Here is a 12,733-nt window from a genome sequence, read left to right as displayed (position 1 = left end):
ACCTGCCCTGCGTGTGCATTCCCCAACGGGATACATTTTCTTTTTTAAGGCAGCATGTATTCCCTAAAGGAAGTGGTTCTGCTTTAGAAAAAGAATAAGGTTTCTCGTCTGATAAAAACATCGGAAGGGGTATGTAGAGGTCTGCTGGACCACTGCCCGCTGCTCCCGATGCCACCCGTCAGGATTCACACATGCAAAGGGCTCCAAAGTGGGCACCCTTTGTGAAGCAGTTACCGCCTCCTCTGAGGTCTCGATAACGGCACTTATGGAAGCAAACCACTGATACATACAATATGCCCCCCTCGCGCCCCTCAGAATGGAGTGCAAAACCTATTTTGCAAGTCCGACTTGCAAAACGGGGTTAGGAAATAGAAAACAAGCCATTTTGCAGTTGTAAACCTTGTGAATGTGAAAATCACAGGGTTTGCGATGGCAAAATGGCTTTGCGCAACTGGCCCAACACTCCATTGCGTGGTGTTCATACAAAGGTTGCTCCATTCAGCTAGTCGCATGCATTGGTGTACTGGTGCGACCCTGGTACATGAGTGTTATTGAAGAGGAAAACTCCAGGAGGGAAATTGTGCCATGTACTTGGTCCTAAAAGAGGGATCAATATCCCAGCTAGGTAGACGCAAACTACCGACCACAAATCTTTAAAATCCACGTTTTAATATAAAAAGATGCGTTTCTTAATTATTTACCTTGAAAAGGAATACTCAAAAATGTTGCTGTTTAAATCCACAGTAGGCGTACGTCTGACTGGAGGATCTGTGGGGAACCGAAAGAGACAACAATTAAGGAATAAACAGAACAAGACACAGCCATACTACGTCCATGGGGTCAAAGTATCATGCCTGCCAGTCATCAAGGGCTGATAGAGGCCCAGCCTTCGCCTGTGGTTTTGCACCACCTGTTTAATGCACTCCTATTTGGGACTTTTTAACGTGAAGTATATTGAATTTTTTTCTACTACAGGCCTATACAAACAAAAAGAAAATTGTTCAAAGGTGCCCAAAGACGCCTTTAGGCAGCATACGGTGCACAAAACGTCGTACTCCCTCCCATACGGCAATGTAGTAGCGCTGCAGAAGCACAGGGCTCGTGCTGTGGTGAAACTGACAATGCTGCGTGTCAGGTGCACTGTCTCGTGACTGCGGTCTTTTGATTTGCTGGCGGTATTGGTCATATTACATAAACAGATTCGAATCAGCAACATTGTAATCTCTTGGCAGTAAAAGCTGTAAGAGTTTTTTTAATTTTATTTATCAAGTACAGAACAGACTATTTATTGAAATACAAAGGGCAACAAGCAAAATACATGACATTGTCCAGTGTGCTGCTAACATCACGCACTGCTCATGATAAATTAAAATATTAACAACAACTTGAATGCTGGCAAAGTCAAAACAACACAGATACCACCCCGGTTACTTGATATAGACATTGCCGCCAACACGCAACTGTTTTTGTGCACAAGTTGGTAGTTACATGTCCAACTGTGCCTTAAACCACCCCCCCCCCCTCCCCCATCATGAATAAGAGCCGCAGAAGGGTTTACAGAGGAGAAAGCAGCCGACAAAGGTACAAGGCTGCAGCAGGCAATAGTAGTCAAAGTCATCTTCCTCTGCTTTTGAGCCTTAGCAGGCTGCCCAAAGATTCGGATGGCACCAATGGCCCAGGCTGTCCATTTATGTACCTTCAAGAACCTTCGTCCAGTGACCGCTGGTAGGCTGCCTCCACCTACCAACCCACCCCAGCATGGATCACTGACCTCCACTTCATATGCATTACTGGCTGTGTTTACTGTTGCCAACAAGTAACAGTTTTACCTCTGAAACATATTCTCACCCCCCAGACCCTCACCCTCTGCTTTGGTACATACTCTGCCTCTGGCCTCACAAGAACAGCTCCACAGCAGTTTCTAGCAGCTCCTCTGCCTGGCTACGGTCGGTCCAGTGGTCCACATAAGAAGCCACGCCAGCTCCCCTACATGCCCCCAATCATAGTGGGCGTGAGCAGCAATGTATCCTTTAGGCATGGGGTGCATGCACGGTGCAATGAGTTTAAAGGAGCAGATGCGTTGACACCAAAAAGCATCACCCTACTGCATGTGCCGTACAGCAGGCACTCACACATGCATTAAAGAGCGCCATACTTATGCACTCGGTAAACCAGCGTAAAGTAAGGTGGATAAACCCAGTCATCGCCCAATGAGATGGTGGGGTGGAGGCTCTGGGAGAAGCCCAGCAGTTGCCAAAATAATTTATAACATGATCCCTTCCGGGCAAGGAGCATACCACAGAGATCCAGCCGTTTGTTTATTTACTATTACATGCACCCCCACCAGCCCACTCTATGTTTCATCGCATCTTTACACTTGGACGCAGCAGTCATGCTTGGGTGTACCAGCTGCTCCTTCTGCCACATGCAGCATGGGTCCACTGTTGCTGTTTATCCAGTGCCACCTGGCTACTGCGTTCTAATTGAGATAACTGAAGTGTTTTACTTCCGGTGTCCAGGGGCCAACTTACAATTCAACGAAAACTGAGTACACTACTTTAGCATTTGACCCTTAGGGTAGTGAGGCAACTGCAGTCCAAGGCTTACTCAGGAGATGGTGTGGGGTCTAAACTCAGAAAACACACAATTACACATAATAAATGATGGTCAACCAATATCTTTACTTAAAAAATAAAAAAAAGTATGAAACATAAATTTACAAATGTACCATCTGAACTAGAGATCTTTCTAACAAGGTCTCTCAGTAGTCACAATGTAAAAAACCATCCTATTGTTTTTGTCAGAAAATTTTGTATTGCAAAATACCCTTATTACATTTGTCATAGAATTTAACCTATGACCCCCCTCTTACTGTATTTGTCAGAAAGTTCACAATGTATAGGACTTTCTGCTCTGTTTCTCAGAGTTCAGAATAAAAACTCCTACTGTGTTTATCACAGGGTTACACCATACAACACCACAACCTACAGTAGCTAACCTGGAGTTTGCATTTTTTGAGCAATGGAGCGACTCTATTGGCGGGCTAGCACAACGTCTTCTTTATTAACTCAAATGTTAATAAAGACGACCAGCAAAGGGGTGGAGCCAAAGCCCCGGAACCTTGGATCAGAAGAGTCCAAGGCTTACTCAAGAAGGATTTGCTCATTAGAAACTCAAAACTCCACATGGCAATGGAAGACGCCTAATAGAACAATGCCAGCCAGGGATTTTACCTGTTTCACTGTAAAACATATAATTACACATGTACCCAATAAAAACCAGCTCTCTCTGTACATACGGTACAACATTCCTTTTGTCACAGACGTGATGACATTGCCTCGCTAGGACCTTTTACCAGTGACCAGGACGTTAACACTTTCAAGCAACTCCCCACAAACTTGTAAGCCTTCCCTTCTCTACACAATGGTGATCCGTATCTGGACACGACTCTCACAGCGAACAACTTGTTTTGCCCTTGCCTCACTCAGGGACCCCAGGACAGCTCTAGCTAAATGCCAGAATTATTCTAAGTTTCCGAACTGGACATGGGAAAGGGACTTACGAACAGCAGTCCAGTGCAGGTAATGTTACATTTTAACATTTCTCACTTTTTCTTACATTTGAATTGGAACGTGCATCAGAGTCTGGAACATTGCCCAATAATCTTACACTGCTCACCTTTTCTTAAACTTCGAATGGAACATATATTTGGAATTTGCATAGAAATGAATGTCACTAACCATTTGTCAAAGTGTTTGAGGTCCATCGGCACACTGGATGGATCCCAAATATGGTAAGATTCAAGTACAGTGTAGGCCAGCTCTGAAATGGGTGATCATTCGATCATTGCTCAGCTTCAAGTGTGCAGCACATCCACACCTTCAGTCAGTATTCAGATGTACTCCTTCATCTCAAAGGCTCACAACATTCTGCCAGGTCCAAAGGAGACTTGTTTACACCAGCAGTCATGGTGCATATGCAGTCCATTGTGATCATCATATTCTTCAAGAGAAGCTGCTCAACACATTTGGGATATTGATACACATAGCATTCAGGGAGCAGAATGGAGGAATACAGTTAATCGCACCATTAGACGATAGGGTGCTGAGTGAACCACTAACAGAAAAAGGCAATCTCCCAGGTATATAGGAAGATCATGAACAACTCCCCCGAAGAACTGGGCAAACGCAGAATGGGCTGGGTTAGAGCCGTGGGCCCACTCCAAGACGGGGAGTGGGACGAGGCATTACAAGCCCCACGAGAGATCACAATACTTTCTGCGTTTGGACTGATACAGCTGTGGATGCTGCATAGATCCTATTATTCTATGGCTACATTACACAAGGTGGGGAGGACCAGCAGAGGCACAGGTAGCAGGGGGTGTGACAAAGTGCGGGACTTCATACACACAATCTGGTCCTGTGGGGATATCTAGTACGACTGGGTGGAGGTGACGGATGGACTACTCACAGCGACGGGGAGGAAAATAGGGAGATATGGGGCGACGGTAGTACACCTATAATACACCAAGCTTCTACTAGAGGTCGGGCTCATTATAGCAAAAATACATATATAGCAAGGAGTTGGGGAGCGCCCGAAACACCAGATATCAAAACCTGCATGGAAGATATGGACTGGTGCATGTTGGTGGAGAAACACGTTTACGAAGAGAGGGGTTGCCTTAAAAAACGAGATACGGCCTGGCTCCCCTGGCAATGATTCAGGGGCCAGTATGTGACTCCATGGCGGGGAAGAGAAGCAACACAATCGGAAGAGTGAAGGATGGGTAAGGAGGGGAGGAGAAGACAAGTGGATCCGAGGAGGAATAAGTAAAATGCCACTGACTCTGAGGCGTGATTGTTACCTAAAAAGTACTGGAATAACTATGGCTGTCAATGTTTACTTTTGTAAAATCAATTAAAAATAATAATAAGAAAAAATCTTACCATCATTTCGCTGTAAGCATTTTTGCCATCTGCATGCTTCCTTCTATAGACTGGCTCACTTTCATAATACACAATATTTACATAGTGTATTAATTTGTCAAATATATATTTCGCTCATTTGCTTCAGATACAATTGTGGGGTATAGCTGTCATATGACAAACTAACACTTAAGATGGGGTTTGATATGCATCAAGCCCCCCTTATGCGTTTCATAGACCTCTACATATATTAACAAGAGGGAGAGGATGGGGAACCGGGTTCAACTCTCGGCAGGGACGCTCAACATCCTGTGATTCTGGGCAAATCTCTTAATCTCCCTGTGCCTAAAAAAATGAATGTGTCCATCTGTAACGCAACTGGTGCTCATGTAAAGCACTCTGATGCCTTTGTGTCGAGTTTGCGTTATATAAAACTCTAAAAAAAAAGAAAGGTCTGTATTGCTTGTTTTTAACTTGTATACATGTAGTTGAGTGCACCCACTTAATGCGGTGTGTTGGTTTTAACACAAGGTCTTGCTTTGCTTGCATTGAATCTGCAGAATAATGGTCTTATTGTTGTGCATACAACTTGCCTATACCTTCCGCTCCATCCTGCTCATCTTCATGCGGAACTTTCCACGTGTGAACTGCTCAGTGTTAGGAGGGAAAATCTCCCCTGCAGAATGACCTTGTTAGAGCTCCAGCTCTCTGTGTGTAAAGTGCCCTGAAGCTTCTGATGCCCTCAGTGAAAGGGAAGAGCGGTCAAATGTTGCTACTTTAACAACCTGGGTTCCGGGTGAGAGTTGCCCCTCACCAGCTCCATAGCGGTATTAAGGGAACAACCATATATGAGCTTCCGTCAGTTGGGAAACGCAAGAGAAAGCCCCAATGGTGGGGGACGTACTAGCCCTCTGGGCACTGTACTGAAGGCCATCAGGCATGTAGTAGGCATGTGGGGTACTCCATGGCCCAGCAACGAGGCAGCAGAATAAGATAATGCTGCAAGGGAGACAGAGAAATATAAGACTGATTGATTAGGGATAGGTGATGAACAACCTTTGAGGTTTATATTCAATTTGTTCTAATAAGATTAATGATGGCTCAGTTATCCTTTTTTATGATGATAATCTTTATGCATATGATGTTTAGTAGATTAATAGATAATAAATACGAATTATTATAAAAATCCAAGGTTTATGTCCATGCTGATTTGAGGGATGTGGGTACTATTCCTCATTTATGTCCTGCAAGAGTTTCACTGGCAAGTCTTCTGGATTCCTAACATCCCCATGTTCCAATGACTATAGCTGAAGGAAGAGGGGTGATGGGGTTAATCTATCTCTTTTTCATTTTCTCCCAGAGGCCAAGGCGGTGCACACCCTTCTGGACCACAGTGACACAGTGAGAGTAGTGGGTGGGTCATAATGTGAAGACATTTAAATACACTTAAAAATCACTCTGTCACTCACTGATAAGCAAGGGATGTATTGTCTCTGATGCAATATGTAATATTTTATACACAATGAATGAATGATCTAGTATCTCAGGTTTTTCTCTAATTTGAGCAAATATTTGTGAATCGGATATTTCTGTTTTTGTGTCTGTGTGTTTATATGTTAAGAGTGAATATTGTTATCCATTTGGTTCACTATGTGTTTGGCACATAAAAAGGTTATTTCACTGCACACTAATCTGTATCAATGGTGGACAAGACACACTGCACTTAGGTATTCTCAGGGCCCGTTCCAAAAACAGTGTTAACCACTGAGATGGGGATGCTTCCCATCCCATTTCAATGTTTAGTAAAGATTTCCACTGCTTTGGTTAAATGTCCCCTTTGAACGTCTTCCTATGTTGCTGGTTTTCTATCAACAGTGGCCTTCTGCTGAACATCATTTGAGGGCAATATATATCACACCATGGCTAGTTAAAGTTAGTCTGACGTTGGGCTTTCTGGTGTGGAAGCACACAAAATTCAAAAGACAAGGCAAAGTATGTACTTCTTCAGAATTGATGAAAGACCTCAACTTTTGTAAAATGCAGAGGCTTACTTGGCTCAGGCTTCCCTCGCTAGTCACAAAGTGGAATAAAGACTGGTAACTTTCCCAAACATCTGGAAGCACAAAACAACCCTACCGTTGCTCAAGAAACCCTCAGCAGACCCGTCTGTGGTCCCCAACTAGAGACTGATTTTCCTGCTTTCATACTCGTCCAAGGTACTGGATTAAATCATCAACAAACATCTCAAGGAATACCTAAACAAACACCAACTCCTCAACACCATGCAGTCTGAATTTAGACCCAACCCCAGGACCAAAACTACCCTCATCGCTGCCACAGATGACATCCACAGGATACTGGACAGAGGAAATACAGCTGGCTTCATGCTCCTGTACCTCTCTGCAGCATTTGCCATGGTGTCTCATCCCATCCTCATCCAACGCCAGCACAACATCAGGATAAAGCTGGAGCTACTTCTTTCTGACTGGCAGGATCCAGTCAGTCATCCTGCCACCCTTGACCCCAGACGCCTTGAGTTCATCAAGGGTCTTCCCTGAGTTTGACCGTCTTCTTTGCTTACATGATCCACCTGGCCAGCATCATCATCAGCTCTCACAACATCGATGTCCTCTCCTATGCTGATAGCACGCAACTTATCCTCTCCCTCACGGACAAGTCATAAAGCACACAGAAGAAGTTCACAACATCCATGACTGAAATCGCTGATTCGATGAAGTCCAACTGTCTGATGCTGGATACTGACAAGACCGAAGTTATGATCTTTGGGAAGAGCTCCTCACCGTGAGAATCCACCTGGCAGCTGACAGAGCGAGGACCGATACACACCCTCAATACCCACGCCAAGAACCTCGGGATCATCATCAACTGAAAATGCTAAGGAAGATTTTCAAATGCCTCCCAACCAACACCCAGAAAACCATCACCCATGCTGTCAGCACCAGCAATCTGTACTATGGGGACATGCTCTACTCTGAGATCAACAAACAACTCACCAGCAGGCTGCTGACCATTTAGAACTCGACTGCAAGAATCATTCTCAACTTCCCACGCCTCGCACTCATCTCTCCTCACCTAAGGGAGCCACACTGGCTCCCCATTCACAAACAAGCACAAGTTAAACTCCTCACCCACACTTTTAAAGCACACATAACTTTGGCCCAGCATACCTCAACAATCACATCTGCTTTAGCAAACCACAGTCTCACTCATTCTAACTCAGTCTCAATCAATCCCACTCATTCAATATCACCTAGTCTCAGTGGGCCCGATTCACAGAATTAACTGAAGACAAAATCCTAAACTTACTACTTTTGGTATTCACAGAATGCACTTACTACTTTTGGTATTCACAGAATGCACTTATTACTTTTGGTATTCACAGAATGAATTTACGACTAATAACTTTACGTCCGCACTCGGGCCGGAGCTTTCGGCCCGGAGGCGGAGCGTCTGGCCCGGAGGCGGAACTGCTAGCCCAGAGGCGGAGCTTCTGGCCCAGAGGTGAGGATTCCGGCCGGTGGCGGAGATTTAGCCATGGCCGAAATCTCCACCTCCGGGATGGAAGCTCCGCCTCTGGGCCGGAAGCTCCGCCTCCGGGCTGGAAGCTAAGCCTCTGGGCCGGAATTTCCGGCCCGAGTGCAGACGTAAAGTTAGTAGTCGTAAATCCATTCTGTGAATACCAAAAGTAGTAAGTGCATTCTGTGAATACCAAAAGTAGTAAATTTAGGATTTTGTCTTAAGTTAATTCTGTGAATTGGGCCCATTCTGACTTACTCCGACTCACTCAGTCTCACTAACTTCCCTAGTCTCACTAAGTTTCAGTCAGTCTTTATGTTTCTCACTTAGGGGCATATTATCAAGCACGGTGTTACAATTATCGCCGCTTTAGCGGCAGAAAACTGCCGCTAAAGCGGCGATAATGGGCTTGATAATATGCCGCAGAGAATTCCAATAGAAGCCCATGTTGACACCAGAACATGGGCTTCTATTGGAATTCTCTGCAAGCCCATTATCGCCGCTTTAGAAACAGTTTTCTGCCGCTAAAGCGGCGATAATTGTAACACCGTTTCTTGATAATATGCCCCCAAGTCTTATTCAATCTCACTCAATCTGTCAGTACAACTTATTCTCAATCAATTACTCTGACTCACCTAGTCTCACTCATTTTCACTCAGTCCCACTTTTTCTCCCTCTTTCTTACTCAGTTCCACTCATTATCACTCAATCTCACTCAGACTCACCTAGCCTCCCTCACTCTGACTCACTTAGTTTCACTCTGACTCAATTTTACTAAGTAAGACTAACTGATTCTCATTCATTCTGATTCCCTCATTCTCACTCTGACTCAGTCTTACTCAGTTCCACTCATTCTCACTCATTCTGACTCACTCTGGATCACTCAGTCTCACTCTGCCTCTTTCTAACTCACTCTAACACACTCTGTCTCTTCTATCTTAGTCATACGCAGTATCACTGACTCACTCAATCTTAGGCAGTCTCTCTCATTCTCACTCAATTGCACTCATTCTCAGGCAGCAACACTTATTATCACTCAATCACTCTGACTCACATAGTCCCACTCTTCCAATCAATCAATCAAGGTTTGTGGAGCACAGCTACTCACCCGGAAGGGTCTCAAGGCGCTGGGGGCCTGGTGGGGGACTCAGCCCCACTTATTCCCAATCAATCACTTGAAGTCAACTAGTCTCAGTCAGTGTCGCATTTTGTCACTCAGACTTTGACTCACTTAGTCTCACCATGACTCATTCAGTTTCACACACAGCTCACTGTCAATTCTCTCTCGATCATCCACATCCATCCTCATTTATACTCACTCTTATCACGCATTCTCACTCACTCCTTCACTGACTCTTTCTCTCACACACACAGAGGCAAGCTTTCACACATCAGCACACCACATTTAAACACGTTTTTGACTTACCTTGCTGCCTGCACAGGTCCTGTTTGGGCACCTGCTCCTTCCTGCTACAACCTGCACTGGAGCATGACGCCTTGAGCCTGCACTGTCGCAGATACCAGGCTGCAGTCTGTCTGTGTCGGCCTGGGCAAGGGTAGGGCGGCAAAGTGATTGGCATGTAGCCACACACACTGCAGGATTAGGCCTGCAGCATCAGTGGCTACCTCTAGCAGTGACCCTTTATTATGTCACAGATAGGGAGACACATAGGGGCACCAGGGACCTGAGGCAGGACTGGAATTTCATCAGCCCTAGACAATGTCTTTGATGGCTGATGCTGGCTGGTGTTGGCGCCTTCATGCGCCTGAGCCAGCCACGGACGGCTTCACTAGCTGCTTCAGGCTGGACTCGACATTTATTTGTATAATACCAAAAGTGAATAATAGGTTATTATTCACTCTTGGTATGATAAAAACGGGCCCTAAAACAAAGGGGTAGCCCTAGAGCCCTTGAAGGAAAGCCGCCACAGCAGTCTGCACACAGCCTGCTCTCTATCGGTAACCCTACTTCCTAACCTCTAGAAACAGTTTAAATGTAGTGTGTTGTATATAAATGTACTGAAAAATACATAAATAAATAAGATAACGGTCAGAGGGGCACTATTACAGAAAATCTAGCACTTAGCATGGAAAACGTATACAAATATCTTGATCCATATTGTGGCCACCAAGCTTTTCCAGCTAGCACCTTCTATACTTCTATGGTTTGGATTTGTAATTGTCCCTTTAACTGACTTACTAAGGGGCATATCAACAAGGGCTTTATCTCTGCTTTTTTGGCTTTAAAAGCCAAAAAAGCAGAGATAAAACTAACACCCTATCAACAACAGGGTGCTAACACGCAAATTTGCATGTTAGCACCCTTTTACTCTACGCTTCCCCTTGCATCTCTAATGAGATGCAAAGGGGGCGTTCCAGAGTAAAATAATAGGAGAAATGTCGCTAAGCGACATTTCTCCTATTATCAAGAATGTCGCTAACCCTGTTAGAGACAAAAAAAGCAGCGCTAACCGCGGTTAACGCTGCTTTTTTACGTCTGCTAATTTTCAGACTTAGCCATGATATCCTATGGAAGGAGGATATCATGGCTAAGTTTGCCTGTCCCTATCAACAAGGTAACGTGTGATTATCGCTGGGTTTCCAGCGATAATCTCACGTTAGCCTGTTAGCGTGTAGATTTTTATCGCTATTGAGATAAGCGTTGCTAATAGCACGCTATCTCAGCGATAAAAATTCACGCTAGCCGGCGATAATTATCCTCACGCTAAGAGCGCTGAGCGATAATTATCGCCGGTTGTTGTTGATATGCCCCATAAAACGTACATTCTTCTGTGAAGTTATGTTACTGACGTGACATTGACTTGAATGATATTTAATGTGTCAGGTTATATTGCTAACCCCTATAGCCTGTAAAATAAGCCTTGAATGCTCAGCTTCACTCCCCAGGAGAGGTGAGTGCCTAGAGGGAGTACTTTGGTTATGAAACGGGAGTGCAATAATAGTACTGGAGCCCCTGGGACACCTGTGGTACACAGTAGAACCCTCGCAGGAGGCTTTCCAGTAGATTCTAAATGCTCCAGGTCCCAAAAAATGCCTCACCTTGTTCAACAGGCTAAGGATTGTGTATGAAAGACGTAAAGCCGATTAAAGGAAGCCATTAAGCAGTCCCTCGGTAAAACGTCAACAGGGAATCAGACATGGTTGCCTCTCACAGGTATTGTTTGCTGTTATTTTTTGCCCTGGCCCTACAGACATTTATTGCACTAATGGAATGCAAATGAATTGTGACAAATAAACAGAGGGGTTACAAAATAAGAACTACATAGATGTCTTCTTTTTATGTTTTTTGCAGTCGTTTCATTGACGACTTCAATACAGTTTTCATCGTACTATCCAGACGTATCGCCGTGGTTCCAGCAGGTGAGGTATCAGTTCCCAATCCCAGGTTCACTTTACATTTTAAAGCCTTTACATAGAATCATGTTATCCTTCTTTCACTTGCTCTTTGCGACCCAGCAATCGTGTTTCCTCGCAGAGCACTTGCTTTTCTGCAAAGAACCCTCAGAGTTATGTGCAGAACTCGTGCTTTATGTTGATTCCATTCAGCTTATTTCTCCAACGTGCAGGGACGTTTCTTGGTTCAGTTCCTGGTTCAGATCCTTCGATGGTGGTCAATGTCAGTCCAAGAATTGCGGTTCCAGGGCAGATTTCTACATATCCCCATTTAGATAAATGCAGTTATCTTAAAAATCTGGCATGGATCCGGCTCTCCAGGACCGACTTTGGAGAAGCGTGGTCCATGTGAACACACACAAATCAGCAGCGGCCATCTTAAAGCAGTCTGCTCTCCCCCAAAATGCATTAACTACTTACCATTCCATCATGGCTTCCAGTCTACATTCTGCATTAGGCTTTGACTGCCTCACTGTGACTGCTAGTTAGTCCAGTTTATTTTGTCTAAGCAATCCTAAATGTGCTGCCCGCATGTCTGGGTTTCCATATTCCTGCAAACTGCAGTTCTACAAGGTCCACCATTAAAGATCCATTTCTGATAGATTCATTTTTGGGGCAGGTCTACGAGGAAGTGCCGCAGCGTGGCACCGCAAGCCCTTTGGCTGTGCCACGCTGCAGCACTTCCAAAGTACAGGGATGCAACATATTTACAAGAATATGTCGCATCTCTGTGCTTCTCCTTGGGCTGGTGCACAAACTACAGCCATGCTCTGGCGCAGGCACCCTTGCACCATGGTGCAAGGATGCCTGTGTAATGGGGAGATTGTTTTGTGCAGGAAGGGGCACCTTCCTGCACA

At 44.8% G+C, this 12,733-nt stretch overlaps 1 protein-coding gene across 1 annotated transcript in view; it reads right to left on the bottom strand.

Moving 5' to 3' along the window:
• The window catches only part of TMEM71 (transmembrane protein 71), a 221,687-nt gene that overhangs the window by 171,680 nt on the left and 37,274 nt on the right, over positions 1-12,733 (bottom strand). The window contains exon 3 of the mRNA XM_085604903.1: positions 702-768. Coding sequence (XP_085461029.1) covers positions 702-768 — 67 coding nt within the window. The remainder of the gene's footprint in view (positions 1-701; positions 769-12,733) is intronic.

This window comes from Triturus cristatus, chromosome 5_1 (assembly GCF_964204655.1).
Source record: "Triturus cristatus chromosome 5_1, aTriCri1.1, whole genome shotgun sequence".
NCBI lineage: Eukaryota > Metazoa > Chordata > Amphibia > Caudata > Salamandridae > Triturus > Triturus cristatus.
The sequence above is the reverse complement of the archived record's forward strand: the minus strand, read 5'-3'. Positions and strand labels throughout refer to the sequence as shown.